Raw genomic sequence first — 21091 nt, 5'->3', positions numbered from 1 at the left:
GATAGCACCAAGCCAGATTCCGGGTGTCAGGGGTACTTTTCCTTCTCAAACTGTCTGTTTTGAGATGATCTCTGGTTTATAACCAGAGTTTGGCAGTCCAGTATCTAAGTATTTAGACCCTCCCTGTACTATGACCCAGTCACACCCATATGTAGAACCAGCCAGGCAGGAGGACGTCATTACTGGCTTCAGCTGTGTGTATCTGTGTGTGGTATTGTATATACGTGCCTGCCCACCAGAAATTCCCTGATAGGAACAAAGCCAGAGGTAGACCTACTTCTACTCTGGTTCCAGCAGTACTTCCCTTCTTCCCAGAGAGTGGAGGCTTTGGGATGGAATCCCAACAATCTCCAGGACAGCAAGGGTACTCCGTTTTAGGTGGAGCCAGTGAAAGAGACAGAAGGGATATTGCAGCAGCCAGATTTGAGGGGAGCGGGAAAGGGAAGAGGTAGCTGTGGAAGGGAGGGGAGAGTTCCTTTGTATAAATGGGTCTCCAGAGAAGCTGCTGGTTTTCCTTCAAGGAAGCAGCCTGTAGTAGGGCACTGTGTGTTCCCGCCCCCATTCCTTTCTGTTGTAAGTCTCCTGTCTCCAAAACAGGCCTTGTTGATTAGAACGAAAATAAAATAAAATAAATTAAAAAATATCACATGTGTTGATCTCATCCTTCACACAGAGGCTTTATCTGACCCCTTTCCAATCAAGTGAACCTCCCTTGGTTCCATCTTGCCAGTCTTAAAATATTGGGACATCTCCTGCCATGCCTTAGGGGTAGCCAAGCAAAGGCTAGCATCAGCATTAAGAGGTGCCAAGGTATCATCTGATAGCATTTGGAAAATGACAAGAGGAACAGGGCTAAAGTCAAGAGGATGAGCTCCAAATACTTGGTGTTCTGGCAAAGTTCTGACTGTTCATCCCAGGGCGTGTCTTGCCCTGTCCAGCATTGTGGTATGGCCCTGCTAATGACAGAGCTGCTACTTGAGGCTAAACCTCAACTGGCACTGCTTTTCTGTGAAGTCAGAAAGCAGATTGTGATCGTCCATGGCCTAGGCTGATTAAATGTATCCTGGGTAAGCGGCAACTTATGGCAGTGGGTGACGTGACAGGGGTTTGAATATCTTTTCATAAACAATCTGAATTACAGAGATCAGAGTCTGTAAGAGGCTCATTTTACAGCCAAACCTGTTACCTAATATCATTCAATCAACCAAGAAAGGACTCTCTCCCCGCTCTGCCCGAGTTTTCAGGGTTCTGGCATGTGGTCAACATTTTGCGGTAGAGGAGGACAGTTTGTGCTCTGGAATAGCTTGCAACTTGTTTAGAATGCCATAAAGACCAGTAGCTATGAGTTGAGGGTATAGATCAATGGCAGCCAAGACTCTCGGCTCCATATGCAGCATGGGGGCTGGGAATGGGAATGTCCATATCCTGATTTGAAAATTACACCCAAGTCATAATCTTTGTGATATATCAGCTGTAAAAATTACTTTACATTTAAGAAAATTTGAAAGTGCTGGGCAGTGGTGGTGCACATGTTTAATCCCGGCACTTGAGGTGCAGAGGCAGGCAGATCTCTGTGAGTTTGTGGTCAGCCTGGTCTACAGAGTGAGTTCTAAGACAGCTAGGACTCTTACACAGAGAAATCCTGTCTCAAAAACAAAACACACAAACAAAAAAACAAATAAAACAAGAAAGAAAATTTAAAAGAGCAATAAATTTATTCTATTTCCTTTTTCACCTTTTGTTTTAAATCATTCTTATGTTCATTGGTATCTGCCTGTATATGTATCTGTGTGTGTCAAATCTCCTAGAACTGGAATTAAAAATAGTTGTGAGCTGCCATGTGGATACAGGGAATTGAACCTGGGTCCTCTGGAGGAGTAGACAGTGCTCTTAACAGCTGAGCCATCTATTTACACCCTTTTTTTGTTTTTTTGAGACAGGGCCTCATGTCCTCGAACTTACTATGTAAATCGGGCTGGCCTGGAACTCGGAGGTCCACATACCTCTGCCTCCCAAGTGCTGTGATTAAGGGTGTGTGCCAGCACACCTGGCTATGTTGCAGATCTTAGATGGAAGGAAGCCAGAATTGGCTGAAAGGAGAATGATTTTGGGCAGCTGGGAAATGTGGGAATGGGGAAAGGGGTTTTCATTTGATCAGTGTATGCCATTTCATGTATGTAAAAGCCGCATTAAACCATTTTAATATGCATAAAACAAGTTTGATTCCCAGGGTCCACATGCTGGACAGCGGACTCCTACAAGTTGTTTTCTGATCTCAAACAGAAGCCAAGGCATGTTATATGCACAATCAATAAGGATAAGGATTTTTGAGCTGGATGGTGGGCACACCTTTAATCACAGCAGTTGTGAGGCAGAGGCAAGTGGGTTTCTGAGTTCGAGGCCAGCCTGGACTTCCAGGGCAAACAGGGTTGCACAAAAAAACTTTGTCTCAAGAGAAAAAAACAATTTTTGAAAAGGTAAAAGAACAATAAAGATTAAGGTAATAATTGCAACTGGAATTTAGAGATAAGAGAAAGTATACACAGACGGTAACTAGTTCAAGGCAGGGCTTCCTTGGGCTTGAAAGATGAACAAGATTTGAATAGGTGAAAGGGAGGGGTAATGGCTTTTCATATATGAAAGGAGTGAAGCAAAGTTTAGAAGGTATAGTAAGTCAGGTGTGTGCGTATATGTGTAAAAGTTATATTATGTGTCCTTAGTACATGAATGGATATTGGGAGCCCATTCCTCATAGAGGGATACTCTCTCAGCCTAGACCAACTTGATGTTTCAGACTTTGATGATCCCTCGTAGAAGGCCTCACCCTTTCTATGGAGCAGAAGGGGGATGGGATGGGCGTCAGTGGGGAGTATGGGAGAATGAAGGGTTCAGGAACTAGGATTGGCATGTAAAATAAGCTTGTTTCAAATATAAATAAAAAATTATCATAAAAACCAAACCAAAGTTAAATAAATAAATGTTATGAGAAAGGCCAGGGATGGTGGCAAATAACTTACTCCCAGCACTTGGGAGGCAGAGATGGGCAAATCTCTGAGTTTGAGGCCAGCCTGGTCTACAGAGTGCCAGGCCAGTCAGGGTCTGCCTTAAAAAAAATAAAAGTCATGAGGCAGGATGTAGACAGGGTGAGTTGAGATGATGGACTGTTACGATAGATTGGAATTGTTGTGTTGGTCACAAACAAGCACATCATTTTTTTTTTTTTTCCTTTTTGAGATAACAATCTCACCGTGTAGCATCTTACCTTCCCGGGCCTGGATCTCACTATTGAGACCAGATTGCCTTCAAACTGCCTGCTGTTGCTTCCTGAGTGCTGGGGTTGCAATTGTGCACCATTATGCACAGCGCCTTCTTTTTGAAAGTGTGAGATTTGTATGTATTCATATTTGTACATGTGTGAGTATACACATGTGGGGTGTGTGCCTGTGTGTGAGTATGTATATGGAGGCCAAGGGCTAATGTCAGGAATCTTCCTCCATCTATGTATGTCTTATTCACTGGGGCAGGGTCTCTGTTGAACCCAGAGTTCACTGCTACAGCTAATCAATTAGCTGATTTGCTCCAGATGTTCTGCCACGCCTCAAGGGCTCTGGAATTAACACAATAGCTACCTGGCATTTACATGGGTTCTGGGGATCCAGGTCCTCAGGCTTCCTGCTTGTGTGGCAAGCTCTTTAATGACTGAGTATCACCCCAGCCCCACTGTACAGTTTTTGACTGGCTGATGGAGAACTTGCTATGTAGAACAACTGGCCTCAAACTAGCCACTGACTCTATGTACTGGGATTAAAACCACATACTACCGTGCCCAGCCATAGACCTATGTTAATGTATTTTCCAATATGGCATCTACTTAGCTCATAGAAGGCAATGAACATTGATTACATTGAATAGGTCACTTAATTTTTAGTTCTCTGCATTTCAATGACACAAAGAGAACAGCTGCCCGAAAAATTAAACTAAACTGTAAATATAAAAACAAATGAAAATCTGATTTTTTGAAACAGGTCTATGTAGCCCTGGCTGGCATGCATCTTGCTATGTATACCAAGCTGGCCTCTAACTCATTAAGATCTGCTTGTCTCTGCCTCCTGAGACAATGTGATGTTTTAAAATGACTTGAGATGTCCTGCCCCCATGTATGTAAGCAGTTCTTACTGCATAATGATTCCTATTTCATAGGCTATGGAAGAAGTTTCTACATACAAGCTGGGTATGTCATGTAGGGGATCATAGTACACTAAACCTGTTTCCACATAATAAGAACCTGTCTCACTGCAGATGATTCTTGCAGTCAAAACATAGCCTATTCTGGTATTCAGAAGGGAAATCAACTGTGAATTCCTTTAATTTTTGCTTTTTTTAAAAAAAAAACATCAGGCAAGCAGCTAGTTTCTGTTTACAGAAATATTCCTAACTGCATTCTCAATTCTGTGGTGTTATAGAACCTGGTGGAATTTTCTTTTGGTGGGAATCAATTTTACTTTAAATTTTATGTATGTACTTACTTTTGGTGCTGAGGACTGAACACAGCTCTGCCTATATGCTAAGCACACATTCTACCGGTGAGCTACCATTAGGGCAAATGAGATTCCGTTTTAGCAGTTACATAGTTTCGTGGGGCCTTGTGGTACAGTTCTGTAATCATAGCTACTGAGGAGCCAAGGCAGGAGGATTACAAGTTCAAGGCCTGCTTGGAATATAGAGTTCAAAGGCACCCTGGGCAACTTTATGATGTGGCAGGATGTAGCTCAGTTGTAGACTATTTGTTTAGAATGTAACACTAACATACACACACACACACCATGAAGTTAATTAAGTACTATTAAGTTACTTTAAAATGCCAAAATTGCTAGTTGACTTATGAAGCAATTTTAACTTTTCTATGTGTGTGGGTGCTCTGCCTCCATGTGTATCTCTGCACCACTCGAGTGCGTGGTGCCCAAGGAGGCCAGAAGAGATATCAGATCTCCTCGGACAAGTTACATCCTGCTGTCAGCCTCCAAGTGGAAATTAACTCAGATCCTCTGGGAGAGCATCAAATGCCCCTAACCACTGAGCAATCTCTCCAGTCATTTTCTTTTACAATATCTCACTTTGTGGCCCAGGTTTGGCCTCAGACTTGTACCAATTCTCTGTGTCAGCCTACTGAGTGATAAGATTATAGGCATGTGCCATCATCACAAGTAGCTTCTACAGCCTTCAATCTGCAAGGGTTTACAATCCTTTCTGTCCCCTGTAGGAACAATTCGATTCTGAAGCAGCTAGATGTTCAACCTAAAGCTGAGATTTTTCTATTTATTTGCTCTCTCATTCAATGATAATTTATTAAGCACCTATTACAAATCAGAGCTCTTTTGCTTCTGCACATATAACCATTAGCATAACCTTAAATGTCATGGTGCCTACTTCCAGGAAGTGAGTGAGGTCAATTACTGAGACAGCAATAGGGTTAGGTTGGGGGGGGGGCAAGAAAGCCATTATAGAAATAAGGAACTCGCCTACAAAAGAATTAGATGTCAGGCTAGGCATGGCAGTGTACGCCTTTAATGCTAGCACTTGGGAGACAGAGGTACACAGATCCTGGAGCCAATAGTCTACATAGCACTTTCCAGGCCAGAAAAAACTACAGTGAGACCCTATTGCAAATCAAAACACTTTCCTTATGGGACTGGAGAGACGGTTCAGTGGTTAAGAGCAGTGGTTGTTCTCGTAGGAGACCAGTGTTCAATTCCCAGCAGGCCATATGGTGGGTGGCTCATCACAGGAAGGAACTCCAGTATGAGGGGAATGTACTGCCCATTTCTGGCATCCATGGGCACCAGGCATGCAAGTGGTATAAAGAAAGATACATGTGCAGGCACAACACATAAAATAAGATCAGTGTTGTGAGCTGAGAGGTATGGCGGGCCAAGATTACAGAGTGCTGACAGGAGTTTAATGTGTATTGTTGAATACACGGCTGAGAAAACGCATACACTTTGTAGTAGCTGCAGTCGGCTTGCTGATATGCACACATTGCTTCCTTTATCTACCTATCCCCTTTAAAATAAAACAACCGAATTTAAAAGAATCAGATTTTAATTTGTGATATGCAACTATATAGATGAAAATATTCACAGGCTTGTTCCATTCTTGCTCCTACATAAAGTGAAAGTATGCTGAATAAAAAATTTTTCTTTTATCCACCCAACCCCGGTCACAGATGGAAAAAGGGGGCTTCAGTCTTCGTGAATGTTGAAGAGCTTGGCTACTTCATTGAGATCTTCATGCTGCTCACCGTCCTTGATGATCTGAGGGGAAGAGTAACAAAAGGTTCTTAACTCATTCTATGTGCACCCAGCCCTGGCCCACACAATGGGGCTCCCTGGGCTAGTCTCCAGTTACACACTTGGGGGGGGGACTATGGGAATAGCTTTCTACTAACCCCAAGTGAGCAGCTTGACAACCCTCGGGCCACCCAGCCAAGTCTCAAAGAAATGTTTCTGAGCCAAGGTTATGCCTTTGTTTTGCATAAGTACAATCTGACCTTGGTGGACAATGCATCTCAGGGCACCTGGTGAAGGCACAGGAATGTTTTACATGTCCCACTTCCCATCTTCTCCTAAGAGCTCTGACGGCACCTACCTTCCTTGCGATTGGCATTCGGTTAAAGACATTCCATAGCACAATTCCCACGACTACTTTGTCCCTGAGGTAGAAGATGACACCTTTGCCGTAGTCTTCCCCTTCCGCAGGGGCCTGTGGGACTGCAGGGGTACTGGAAGGCATTGTGATTTCAGAGGCTTCTGATTCTGTCTCGCTCTCTGATCGGATACCGGTCCCTGTAGCCAATCCCGCAAACAAACACAAAACCCAAAATTCAGTGATTTTGATCTTGGAAAATTCTAGAAGGCAAGTGTCTTTGTATATGTGTAGGTACACACATGTATGTTCACGTGACAACCTTGGGTGTCATTCCTTAGGATTTTTTTTTTAAAAAGATAGGGTCTTTCTCAATGGCTTGAACTCAATGGCAAGCCCCAGCAAACCCTCTTTCTGGATCCCCAGTACTGGAATTAGAATCATGTGCCCCAATACCTTTTAAAATGTGGTTTCTGGGGGTTGAACTCAGGCCTTCATAGCTGCAAGCCAAGTACTTTTATCAACTGAGCTATTTCCCCAGCCTGGAACATTTCTTTTGAAACTGACTTAAAGCTACTTTTAGATTTTAGACTGTTTTCCAATATTCCTCAGCATATTCTCTAGCCACTTTAGATTAACAAAGGTCAGGGGAAGTTCTTTCTTGCCATCTCCTGAGCACTGCAGAACCTGACCTTGTACTTTTCTACTTTACTACTTCATTTACATTTTATGATATAGACACTTACAGGTATCTTTCCAAACCATAAAGAGTTTGCATCTCTCCTCTCAGAAACATTTATGATTGTACTGGTTGGCTTTTTTTTTTTTTTTTTTTTTTTTTTTTTTGTCAATTTGATACATGCTAGAGTGATCTGGGAAGACAGAAAAAAAAATCAATTCAGGATCTGCCTCCATCAGATTGGCCTGTAGGCAAGTCTGTGGGGCAGTTTCCTGATTAATGGTCGGTACGGGTAGGCTAAGCCCACATCAAGTGTTGGGGACTACCACTCCCTGGCTGGGGGTCCTTCCTTGTATAAGCAGGCTAACCAAGCCATGGGTTAAGCCTGCAAACATCCGCTCCTCTATGCTCTCTGCTTTAGTTCCTGCCCTGATTGAGCTTCTGTGTTGGCGTCACTAAATGATGCGCTGTGACCAAGACAGTTAAACCAAATCAACCTGTCTCCTCACAAGTGGTATTTGGTCAGTCTTTATCACAGAAATACAAAGAAAACTAGGACAATGATTCAGGACACTAGCTACTTGCCACATACAAATGAAAACTATTTGCACTATTTGCAATAAAATAAACCATAGAATTCAGGTTTTTTTTTTTTTCTTCCTTTTCTGAAACAGGGTCTTATGTAGATCAGGCTAACCTTGAACTTACAGATAATGTCTTGCTTTCTTCTTAAAAAGTAACTTGCCCATGAAATATATGGGGGGGGGGAGTTAAATAACTTAAGCCAAGGTCATGGAATAAGGCCAAGAAGCTAATGAAAGCGATGCATGAAGGAGAAAAGCCCATCCCAAGTCTGGTGCCTCCCATCTGAAGCAAACCTGGCATCCAGATCTGACAACTGAAATTAGAGGCAGTGTAAGAACTCCTTAGCCCAACTCTTTACTTCCCAGGGTCTAGGGGAGACACGAGGCCCTAAGAGCTTCTCAAACCTGGTTCTTGATATTATTATGAGGCAGGCAATATGAAGAAAAAAATTCCTAACGAATTCAGGTTTACTTCATCATTTAGATTTTCTCAGCCTAAAGAGACAAACTGGAATCACTGCGCAGTCTGCTGCCCACTGTCTAGGATGGATACCTACAATATCTGAGTCTATGCTTGGACCAGGATCTTCTCTGTATAGCCCTGGCTGTCCTGGAACTCTCTCTGTAGACAAGGCTGGCCTCAAACTCACAGAGATCCACCTGCCTCTGCCTCCAGAGTGATGGGATTAAAGATGTGTGCCACCACTGCCAATGGGCTTGGTTACTTTTAAAGCACAATACAGAGGCTTTGTACACCAGCTCCCTGTGGCCCACACAGAATCAACTTGTTCAGGAGAATTCAGATGTACAGCACCTAAACATTTCTTCCTAGAGAAGTGGCTATGTTTCCTTACCTGACTGCTCTGTGGCAGATTTGGGGTTATCTTGTGCAGTTGCCTTTGCAAAAACACCAACTGTGGGCAAACTACTGTCCACAAGGCCAATAGCTTCATAGCCAACATCAGGACCCAAATCACTCCTATGGAAGGAAAGAGAAGAGGATCTTTTGTCAAAGGACCATAAGGACTGACACAGTAGCACATTCTCTTAGTGACACTTTATTTTCATGCCAGTCAAATAACTCATGATTTGTAGCAAGAGGAATGCCAAATAGATTCACTGTTACCAGGACTCCTGAGGACATGTGTGAGGGAGCAGGATTATCTCAAATCGCATGTTTCCCCTGGAGATACTGTACACATTATACACCCATATAATGATTTAAACTTCTTGATTTTAACTATGTTTTTATTTCATGCAACATTTGGGGAAGAATAGATTCCCACCTTTTTGTTTGTTTTTGAGACAGGGTTTCTCTGTGTAGCCTTGGCCTTCCTATAATTACCTCTGTAGATCAGGCTGTTGAATTCATAGAGATCTTCCTGCCTCTGTATCCTGAGTGCTGGGATTCTAGGCACGAGCCACCACAGCAGGCCCAGGATCCCTCTGTGTAGCCCTGGCTGTCCTGGAACGTGCTCTGTAGACAAGGCTGGCTGGCGTTAAACTTACAGAGATCCACCTGTCTTTAGAGTGCTAAGATTAAAGGTGTGGGTCACTATTGCCCATCTTATTTTCTTTCACTAACATCAAAACTGCCTTGTTGAAGCTTTAAAATGTGTCCATATTGTATGCAATTTGGGGTGTAATGACTACAGTATCATTCACTTAATAGTACCATCCCTTGGCCTTCACTCGAAATTTTTTTTTGTGTGTGTGTATATGAATGGATACATGCATGTGTTATGGCACATGGGGAAGTTAGAAAACAATTCATGGGAGTGGGTTCTCATCACCACCTACACGCCAGGAATGACGAACTGAGGTCGTCAAGCTTGGCAATGAACAACATTTTACTTGCTGAGCCATCTCACTGCATCCCATTCCTTTCTTTCCTTTTCTTTTTTTTTTTTTTTTTTTTTTTTTTTTTGAGACAGGGCATACTCTGTGTGTAGGCCTGGCTGTCCCAGAACTCATTTTGTAGAGAAGGCTGGCCTTGAACTCACAGACATCAGCCTGCCTCTGCCTCCCAAGTGCTGGTATTAAAGGTGTATGCAACCATTCCCAGTAAATTGCTGGGAAAACACATGAGTGGGCTCTGTTTATCCAGTATGTTGGGACCATTAGGGATACTGGTAAAGAAAAATTAAAAAACATAGCCGCCCATTTTAAATGCTGTAGTTTTGCACCAGCCACCACAGCTCAAACTCTTACTTTTCCAGAAGGACTGCTGCATTTCCCACACAGGTGATGCATGTTAAACAGGGTACTTTTATTCAATGGCCACTTAGAGGCAGGAGGTATGGATATGAGGTACAACTTTCCCCCTCTACAGAAAGGTATATTGACTACAAAGAAGGCAAATCACAAACCAAATAAAACAAAACTCTATATTTTGAGATCATTAATATAGAGTTACAACCAGTTGTGTCCCCCAAGGCACAAAATTATTACCAGAACATTGACTGATGCCAGTACGGCTTAGCAGCTCCAGTCATATTTTCTCCAGCCAGTCTTCCACTCACAACAGCATGATCATGATGCTCTACTCGCCTTCGACCCAACTTTATATCATAGAAGCATGCAGCATCTCCTGCCTTTAGAAACAAATACATTATGGAAACAACACTTTTAAAAAAGCAAGTTAAAACAAGAATATAAACCTTGGGCATCAAAGGACCTTGGCAATGTTAACTAATGTTTTCCATTTACAGGCTAGAATCATTCCTAATTAAATGAGATTCCATTTTAAAAGAAACTGTTTTATCCATATTGCGGTGGTTTAAAAAAATGGCCCTAAAAGGGAGTGGTACTATTAGAAGGTGTGGGTAGGTGTGGCCTTATTGGAAGAAGTGTGTCACTGTGGAGGCCAGCTTTGAGATCTTATATATGTTTAATCCATGCCCAGTGACACAGTTCACTTCCTGTTGGATCAAGATGTAGAATTTAAGCCTCCACAATTAAATGTTTTCTTTTATAAGAGTGTCGTGGTTATGGTGTTTCTTTACAGCAATAGAAACCCTAAGACACTATACTTGCATAAACTATAATAACCTAAATCTTCTTTGCTTCAGTTTATGTATGCCTGTTTCTGCCCATTTTGTTCTAGCAGACAAACAACTTAATAATGGAGCACTGAAGAATATTCTTTTCATTATTTTGGAGATAAGGTCTTTCTTTCTATATAGTCCAGGCTGGCCTCAAACTACTGATGTTCCTGTCTCAGCCTCCCTAGTGCTGGGATCATAAACCTTTACCACCATATTCAACTCAGAATATTCTCTTCTCTATGTGGAAACCAGTTGTCAGATGTGACTGTCTCTTATCTTTTCTAAGATAAGTGGCTCTTTTTTGTTACAGTTTTCATCATTCAGTAGTCGGTGAACACGTGTTTATGAAGTATTTATTATGTACAAATGCTTCTATTGTATATGGGTTAGTGAGATAAAAATGGCACAAGCCTTTCCTACGGCTAGTAAAGAACCTAGTGTAGAGAGGGAAGATACGGCATTATTCCTAACTACAGGACAATGTAAACAAGTACTGAGCCCTGCAAGAGGCACAGATTCAACAAGCTAAGTATTTCAGAGAACCCTCATCGAGGAGTGAAAAGGGCCAGCTTCATGCAGGATGTGGTATTTGAGCTCTCTAGCTCTCGTTCATTTTTTTATAGCTAAACAGGCTCCCCCAAAGCAACCTAAAAATCCAATAAGTGAACAACAGCAAAGTAAACTATGAAGTCTATTTAATGGGCTACTATGTAATCATTAAACTGTTTGTAGAGACTGAAGCAACAAAGATAATGCTTACTTTTATAACATTAAGTGAGAAATAGCAGAATACAAATGTTTATATATAGTAAGCTCACCACAACCACATAAAACGAAGGAGGAAAAAACCCTTTATGTTCAAGAAAACAAAGGGAAGGAAATAAACTAAAACATTTCTCGTTGCTATAGGTGACTGGCCCATTTTTCTCCTTGTCTGTGTTTTCTGCAATGAATACATAGAACAATAGGCAGAAAAAAAAAACCACTGAGACTTTAGGAAGAAAATATCCCTTCAGAGAACCTATGGCCTTAGCTACAGAATCCATAACCAAACACAATACATCGAAATATTCTAGCAATGGGGAAATTACCTAAGAGTTCCTATGTATTAAAGACTTGGTTTTGTCATAATAGGTTTTAAAAATAGGAGGGACTCAAGGAAAAGGAAAACAGTCACTTTCCTTTCTAGGAAACACAGAAGAAAACGACTCCATCCTACAGTCTCTGGACTGGTGTTTGAGCTATGGGAACAAGCGGTATATCTGAATTCTAAGAGTTGTATTCCTACAGCAGTACACATTGCTCTTTTCACTCTCCCATAGCCTGCAGATGGAGCCATAAGTGCTCTTCTGATTCAAGTACTTCACAGGTTCCTAGTGTTTCTACGTGGCCATCAAACACTTTGACTCTATTTCGTTAAGCTATTAGTAGCTGGGCTTTCTTGCGTGCTTACCTTTCTTCCTTCTTTTTGAAACTGCATCTTATTCTGAAGCCTATGATAGCCTTTAACTTGCAGTGATCCCTCCAGCCCATGCCTCCAAAGTGTTGAATTTACAGGAGTGAATGAACTACCCATGCCTACTGAGCTATGGTACATGGCCAGACTCATCCACAGGCTGGGAGCACACTTACCACCCAGATGTTAGAACGTGCTTGTAGCTCTGCATTGACCCGGAAGCCACCAAAATCTGAGTCTATTTCCAGTCCACCAGTCTTGGCCAACTCAACATTGGGCTCTAGGCCCACAGCTGTCACTATGTGGTCAGTTTCTACCTGGGAGGAAAAAAGTAATTTAGTCGATTAGCAGGTTTTCATTGATGCTTATTCAGGTCACAACTTTATATCACATCATTAAGAATCAGTCTTTCGCCAGCTGGTGGTGGCACACACCTTTAGTCCCAGCACTCAGGAGACAAAGGCAGGAGGATCTCTGTGAGTTCAAGGCCAGCCTGGTCAACAGAGCGAGTTCCAGGACAGGCTCCAAAGCAATACAGAGAAACCTTATCTCGAAAAACAAAAACAACAACAAAAAAGGATCAGATTTTCAAAAAGTTAATGTTCTCAGGAACACAATAACTCAGGCTTTTTCTATTAAGGGACTGTAGTGTAGCTCAATGGTAAAGTGCTTATGTAGCTAGCATGCACAAGGTCCTGGGATTAATTCCTAACACTGTCCAAAATAAAGATTAAAGAAAATAATACTAGAGTTTTAAAAATAATCATGGGTTGGGGCTGGAAAGATGGCTCAAGGGTTAAGAACAATGGCTGTTCTTCCAAAGGATCTGGGTTCAATTCCTAGCACCCACATGGCAGCTCACAACTGTCTGTAACTTCAGTTTAAGTGGGTCTGACATCCTCACACAGACATATGTGCGAACAAAACACCAATGCACATAAAAGAAAAATAAAATTAAAAAATAACCATAGGGTAACTTACCTGCAATAAACATTTAAGCTCTGCTTTTATAAGAGTCCCCCAGGCCTATACATATTCTATATCACCTCATCAGAGATCTTTTGCATAGCAAGGACTAAAGAATAGTGCAGTCAGGAAGATGCTAAGGGAAAATGGTTTGCAGGTTTCCACTCTTGTTCTCATCATCCTATTTTCATGAAGGGATGGTTAATTCAAAGAAATAGGAGATGTTTAATGGTGGTTGCTAAGAAAACAAATCAATAATGTCAAGTAAAGGAATGAGAATAAGGAAATGGGAAGAAAGGACCGGGAGGCCTTCTGACATTGTCTCCTCCTCCTTACCTTCCTTCCATCTTTCAGCTTAATGAGTAACTTGCCACCGCTGACTCCAACTGATTGCACAATAGCATTGGGCATCACTTTTACTCCCTCTGTAAAGAAAAATGAGACCAGAGACTGAACTCACAAGTCTGGGACCTCTGTGAAGACTAAGGAAGGCCTCCTCTATAGCAAAATCAGTTATCCTCAGATGTAGGCAGCCTTGAGGAAGCCCAAGAACCTACACACACAGTCCATCTTTAGCATGTCTGGGAATGTGGTGTATCAGGCTCTGAATGCCTGTAACCCTGTCTGACTGAGGAACAGTGAAACATTTCCTCTGCTAGGTGTCAGGAATTATGTCAAGGGAGTTCCCCTAAACAGCTAACTTTGACATCATTCAGTTCCTGTCAAAAAGAGACCAAGGAGTTAGGGACACAGTCTCTACCTCGCTTGACTTTTTCCATGGTCCAATTGCTGAGGTATTCAGGAAGGATCTTCCCCATATTTCCTTTCTCAGGGAAGAGCTGAATCACTTCTATGCCTGAGGCTTGAGCTAGGAAGAAGAAAGGGAACTAGTTACAGAAGAAGGCATGAGCCAATCCCAGGAAGACAGGAGGGGAGGTAAACGATAGTTAGTCAATACTGAGTAAATGCAGAGCAAAGAACCAAGCAAGCTGCTGATTGCACGGCACTAGGGCATGCATTCAAAGGCAAAGACAGCAAGTGTCAAAACTGCTGTCCCTGGATTAAGCTATGACAGTGAATTTAGTAGCTACCCACCCACCCATGTGATCACTTGAAGTTCACATAAGGGCTTTTCAAGCTCTGAATAGGAATCACCACCCCCTGGCCCCTGAGAAGATGCCCTGAGTTTAGTATGTGCACCAAGGCATGTGCGTTCCTATAATCACATCCCCATCACCAACAAAGCAAAAAAGAAATATAATTTAAAACAGAAACATAATGGCCATGAAACATTCAAAACAGAACCTATAGACCTGTTTAGCTGGGAACCATCTTATTTCTTATTGAAGTGTTTGGCTTTTTACTACTTCCAACAATTCATAAATCTATATCGTTTTCTAGTTTGCATGGCCCTTTTTACCTTAACAATACACTTCTCTACATATCTTATTTCTAAACAGTCTAGGCAGAGAAGGTATAGGAAAGGAAAGGAACCGCTGCTGTTAAGTATTCACATGACAAATTCTTGGTCACTGGGGGACTGTCCTTACTGGTTTTTGTTTGGTTGGATTTTGTCAACTTGACAAAAGGTAGCGTTCCCAGGGAAAATGCTTCCATCACATTATGTGTAGTCAAGAGTATAGAGCAATTTTTTAAATTAATGATTGGTCTGAGTGGGATGTACCATACTTAAGCAGGTAGTCTTGAGTTCTATATGGAAGCAGGCTGAGTAAGTCACAGGGAGCAAGCCAGTAAGCCGCATCCTTCATGGCCTCTGCATCAGCTCCTGCCTCTAAGTTCCTGACCTGTTGAATACTTACCTGACTTCCCTTAGTGATACACAGTGATGTAAAAGTAAAAGAAATAAACACTTTTTTCCCCCAAGTTGCTTTTGGTCATGATAGTTACCACAGCAACAGAAACCCAACTATCCTGGTAGTGGTGGTGCACAGAGGAGGCAGAAACACATGAATCTCTGGGAGTTTGAGGCCAGCCTGGTCTACTGAGCAAGTTCCAGGACAGCTTCCAAAGCTACAGAGAAACTCTGTCTCAAAAACCAAAAAAGAAACCCAACTAAACAGAAGCCCTTGTCCTGATCTCAGTTCTTAGCTGTTTGTTCTATAAACTTCGTTTTGGGGGGAGGAGTGAGATAAGGGAGCATTTTGCTTTACTGCCCCGAGCCAGTCTTGAATCTACTATGCAATCCAGTCTAAAATCTAACTCAAAATCTTCCTGCTTCTGCCTCCGGAATGCTGGAACTATAAGCATGTCCCAACAAGCCTGGACTCATTCCATAAATACTGTTCAAACTCCTTGAACTCCTCCTGGAAAATATTTTTGTGGAATTTGTGACAATGCACCAAGATGTGTGATATATGACTAGAGAAACAAAATCAAGGAAAGTTCTCCATACTCACACTTTCTGCCAAGAGCACAGGCCAGTTCACTGCCAAGGAAGCCCCCTCCAATAACCGTAATTGACTTGACTTCCCGTGAGATCTTCTCCAAGGCTCTAAAATCTCCAATCTGCAGGATCATACCAGTTTAGTCCACTGATTTCCCAAAGGGGCACAAGAAAACAATCCAACAGAATATTTTCCTCTAACCCTACTGCAACAGACATTTGCATATAGCATCTAGTACAAAGTGGCTCAATTACAGCCTCTATGTTATTAATGTGATTTTTTTCCTCCGTTGTAACATTCCTTCCAGCATCAGTGATTGTCAACAATGGTAGTATTTTTTCTTACCAGTCCAAGGTAGACATGCAGCAGTATGTAGAGACATTTTGGCTGTCAGGACAAGATACTCCTGGCCATTAGTGGAGGGAGCCAGTGATGCTGCCAAAATCTTACAAAGCAAAAGACAGCTTCCCACACAAAGAATTATTCAGCCCAACAATCAATTTAAAAGGCAGTATAAACTTCTTCCAATATCTTTAAGTGTGGCTAGAAAATTCGAGGAAGGCACATTGTTAAGAAGTAAATAATCTCCTTTCCATTGTACTTGTATATTCTTGACCTTTTGCATCAAAGTCTTCACAATGCACTTGTAATGAAAAATGCCAAGAGACCACAAGGAGGTCTGGTGGATCAAATTCTGCGGAAGGGCAGACAGCACTATAGCAAGCAATCAAAACCAAATGTAGTTTTGTCCTACAAGCATAGAACCCCTGAGTGAATGAAGTACTGGAGGCACAGGGAGAAAAGACATGCTCAAAGCTAGATTAACAAGTCTGGAGAAGAGCTATGTAGAGATCTTAGATCTCCCAATTGGAGGAAGCACTTGAGAGGACACAGAAGTGTGTTACCTCTTCAAATGAACGCAAAGAAAACACTAAAGCAATTACCTTTCTGAAAAGTGTTGTTCTACTCTTCACCTCTGCTCCAGCCCTATCAATGGCAGACAGACTTCTTGGAGTACCTCCTGGAAATAGGAAAGGCCTTTTAGCTTGATAAGCAGGAGCTAGCCCAAACAACCCCTACAGGTAGAGCTCTCTTGCACTGTGCCTAAGTATGCTTGGTGTCACAGCAGCAGCAGCAGCAGCATCAGCAGTGGAGGTGGTGGTGGTGGCTGTGGCTGCTGCTAACACTACCGAGGAGTGACTGGCGAATAAGATGGCTTGCCTCACAGCAAGCTTCTTATCAATTTCCTTGAAGAAATAGATCTGAGTCTCCTTATAGAGCACCATGCCTCCATGGCTGGTCAAACCAGAAAGCTTAGTTCCTTTTTCCACAGTGTATGTTTCTCTCTCTGTGTCAATTTTCTGAGTGGGTCTTACTATGTATATCAGGCTGGCCTGGAACTCTCTATGGATCCCAGGTAACATCAAGTCTGCTTTGACCCTTCTGCCTCAGACTCCTGAGTGCTGGGATTAGAGCTATCATGCCCACCTGCAGCAGTAGCTGCAGTTTCTCGGGAGGGAGGCCTCACACGCTAGCATGGTTACACCACTCTCAATTGCTGTGCGTCTCCTCCCTTGATTTTGGATGAGAACTGGCAATAAAACCCACAAAGCTACATATTCTTCAGACTAGAGATTGAGCGCCACACACAGAGGAAAAAGGAACAGTTTCCTCAGGTCATTACCAGAGGACTGATTTATTTTTTTAATAAATTTTATTATAAAAATCGCAAATAGATTAAATCATTACACACCCAAATTAACCAGCCATGTACACCAGAGGCTCTGGGTATCAGTCGTCTTAATAAGCTGCAATATCGTTTCAAGAGAAGGCCAGACTCTAAAGCTCGAATGAACTACCATAGTAGGGAAGACAGCCACCTCCAGAAATACTCACCCGTTGCAATCAAGCATTTCTCAAAGGTTATCTTAGAGCCATCATTAAGTTTCACCATGTTGTCTCTTACATCCAGCTGTACTACCTGGTATAGTCACATGCATACATATAAGAAGTAGAAATGAATACGTTATGAAAGACTACTGCGATATCATAGTCACCATTTTAAAGTGTACAAATTCATTGGGTTTATTAGTTTATTCACCGCTGTCTAATTCTAGAACATTTCATGCCCACAGGGGGTAGGGTAGGGGGTGGGGCTCTGAACCTCTGTTGTCAACTCAATGAGAGGAATTAGTTTCTGACTGAAAAATGATCCTGAAGTAATTATTTCTAACTACTTATTGGGACCATAGTTTTTGAGACCCTGTTTCTTTAAGCAACCAACACTCGTATCAGTAAGTTGGATTCCCAAAGATACATTCTGATATATAGAAACAGACACTGGAGAAGGTCTATTCTATTTTGGCATTTGGAATCCTTATTTCTTTCCTAACAACTCTATTACACTCACAACATCTCTGCAAAATCTTTCTTCAACTTCTAGTCTTCACTGAAACCCAGCTATCCCTCAGGGATGTCACACTTAGAGACAGTTCCTTTGTCTACACCCTAGATCACAAGGCCTGGAACAAGTGTTCGAATCTTCCACAGTTCGTGATGGTTGCTGCTGATGTTTCTACAGTCTTATACCTTCATCCTCCAAATAACACCTACCTACACCCCTTTAAATCACTGTTAGTGAACCACTTCTTTATCTCTAAGGACCTTGGCTCTCGGTTCCTATTTTCCTCTGGGCCACATCCACACTCTTTATTTCCTAAACTGCTATTTCTACCTCAAACATCTTACCACAGTTTTCTCTCAGGCTCATTGTTGGGTTTTTTGTTTTGTTTTTGAGATAGGATCTCATGATGTAGCCTGGCTGGCCTGGAACTTTCTATGAAGACCACGTTTGCCTCTAACTCACGGAGACCCACCTGCTTCTGCCTCTTGAGCACTGGGATTAAAAATCCTATCATACATATGCATAAGCTTACCCCCTTCTTAATTCCTACTGTTTTTTACTCATTTTCTGTTTTGTTTGTTGCTGTGTGGAGAATATGCCTAGGGCTGTGGGTATGCTGGACAAGCATTGCACCATGAAACTACATCTTCAGCCCAGCCTCACTGTGTACTTCTTCCGATTTTCTACTGATTTGGTTGGCAGTTTCATTCCAAATGGTCTGGATCAAGGTAGATCATTCAAATGGCTCGCCTGTCAATACTCTTAATTCCCTTGTCTCTACTTAGGGTTAAGAGCGTGAGCTTTGGAGTCTGAGAGATTAGTTTCCAGTATCTGCTCCATTCTCTACTAGTTATGAAACCATCCCATCAAGAAATACTTGTTAAACATCCATGATGCTCTAGGGGCAGCTCTAAGTGCAGGGGACACAGTGATGAGAAAGACAGATTATCTTCTCTGCCTTCAGAGAATATTGAACAAAACCCTGGTTTAACAAACACTAACGAGAAGGAGTGAAAAATGTGATAGACAAAGGGCAGTGCAGGTGGCACTAGAAACGTGATGGGTGGGGATGTTTGACTCAGGTTGAGTTGTATAGAGCTTTCTAGAGGCAACAGTATATATCAAAGAGTAGCTTCGTCGTCTTTTGTTTTGTTTTGTTTCATGTGTTTTGTTTGTTTTGTTTTCTTTTCGAGACAGGGTTTCTCTATATTGCTTTGGAGGCTGTCCTAGAACTCTCTCTGTAGACCAGGCTGGCCTCAAACTCACAGAGATCTGCCTGCCTCTGCCTCCGGAGTGCTGGGCTTAAAGGTGTGAGCCACCAATGCCCAGCTAAGAGTAGCTTCTTTAGCCTTCTTTGAGACCATTCAACACCCACGTTGCTCATTCCTTTAACCATCTTCTCCCCACTGACAACCATCTTACATCCTGTCTTATTGTGAAAACAAGTGAACCCTGTAACACAAACATGAGTGCAGAGGTAATGCATCTACAACCCTAGTACTGGGGAGACAGATAGGCAGACCACAAAGTTTGCTGGCCAGTGTAACCGAACTAGTGAGCTCCAGGTTCAGGAAAGGCTGAGTCTCAAAATTTAGGTGAAGAAGAGACAGACGAAGACACCAGATGTCAACACCTGAATGGTACCTTCATATACACACGCATATACCACATACATAAATATGTACACACATTGTTTCCTTCCTTTTTCCACCTGTGGAATAAGGTGACCTTTCTATTCTCCTTGTGTGTCTAGCCATCCTTTTCTCTTTCAGATTCTTCACATGACAAATCTTTGATTCCTCTTCAAGTTTCTATCCAATTGCCATATCACTCTGCTTATTTAAACTTTTAATTTAGGATTTTAAAGAAAGAAACACCCATACACCAACCATTCATCTTACTGACTTTTATTGTACTAAGGTTTGAACCCAGTTCCTTGTGTATTCCATGCAAGCTCTCTACCACTAAGCTACACCTCTAGCCCTTAAAGGTTTTTAGAGAGCGACTATACCTTTACCCAGACTGGCTTCTAAATTGCAGGAGTTCGCCTGCCTCAGTTTCCAAAATACTGACATTACAGGTATGACCTATTATGGTAAAATTTCCTTTAAACTTTGGGGTGTGTGCATGTGTGTTTTCATGTCTATGTGGGTGCAGGTGTTCATGCATATAAAAGGCAAAGGGCAACCTTGGGTATTTCTCCTCAAGCCATCCCTGTCCACCTTTTTTTTTCTTTGAGATAAGGTCTCATACTCACCAAATAGCCTAGAGTGACTGGCCAACAAGCCTTAGGGAATCCACCTGTCCCTGCCTTCTCAGCACTGAGATTACAAGCATGCTCCACCACATCTGGATTTGCTTTATGCGGGTTCTGGGTATTGGTCTCTGTAGCCATTTAAACTTCTTGAAAGAATAGTGTAGGGGCTAGGGAGATGGCTCAGTGAGGAAAGCACTTGCTATGCAAACATGAGAAACAGAGTATGGATCCCCAACACCCATATCAAAGCTATGTAGTGTGTAGCCACCCGCATTTGATCCCATTGCTGACAAGGTGCAGGAGACAGGGGGTCTCCCGAGTCAGCCAGCTATCAGACTAGCAGAACCAGTAAGCCCTATAGTCAGTAAGAGAGTCTGGTTTAGTAAATAGGGTAGAGAGAAGTTCTTTATGTCAACCTCTGGCCTCTACATAAATGTGCACACAGATGTAAAGAGCCATAACTTTACCATGTTTTCTATTGCTCTCTAAGTTCTCTTCTGTTGTTTTTGTTGTTTGAGATAAGGTCTCATTATGTAGCCTTAGCTGGCCTGGAAATCTCTATGTAGACCAGGCTGGTCTCAAACTCACAGACATCTGCTTACCTTTGCCTTCCAGGTGCTGCAATTAAAGGCATGCATCACCATGCCTGGT

The 21091-nt window shown here is 42.3% G+C and overlaps 1 protein-coding gene across 2 annotated transcripts in view; it reads right to left on the bottom strand.

The window, feature by feature from the left end:
• Positions 1 to 6081: 6081 nt before the first annotated feature.
• Aifm1 (apoptosis inducing factor mitochondria associated 1) overlaps positions 6082 to 21091 on the bottom strand; it is a 35746-nt gene continuing 20736 nt past the window's right edge. For both annotated transcript variants that reach the window (XM_051178975.1, XM_051178974.1), the window contains exons 7-16: positions 17676 to 17760; positions 16724 to 16800; positions 15792 to 15900; positions 14135 to 14242; positions 13711 to 13799; positions 12585 to 12725; positions 10357 to 10499; positions 8760 to 8884; positions 6646 to 6842; positions 6082 to 6311 (exon numbers count right to left, since the gene is read on the bottom strand). In XM_051178975.1, the coding sequence (XP_051034932.1) occupies positions 6240 to 6311; positions 6646 to 6842; positions 8760 to 8884; positions 10357 to 10499; positions 12585 to 12725; positions 13711 to 13799; positions 14135 to 14242; positions 15792 to 15900; positions 16724 to 16800; positions 17676 to 17760 (1146 nt within the window). In that variant the 3' untranslated portion in view covers positions 6082 to 6239. The remainder of the gene's footprint in view (positions 6312 to 6645; positions 6843 to 8759; positions 8885 to 10356; positions 10500 to 12584; positions 12726 to 13710; positions 13800 to 14134; positions 14243 to 15791; positions 15901 to 16723; positions 16801 to 17675; positions 17761 to 21091) is intronic.

The sequence above is a fragment of the Phodopus roborovskii genome, unplaced genomic scaffold (assembly GCF_943737965.1).
Source record: "Phodopus roborovskii unplaced genomic scaffold, PHOROB, whole genome shotgun sequence".
Classification (NCBI taxonomy): domain Eukaryota; kingdom Metazoa; phylum Chordata; class Mammalia; order Rodentia; family Cricetidae; genus Phodopus; species Phodopus roborovskii.
The sequence above is the reverse complement of the archived record's forward strand: the minus strand, read 5'-3'. Positions and strand labels throughout refer to the sequence as shown.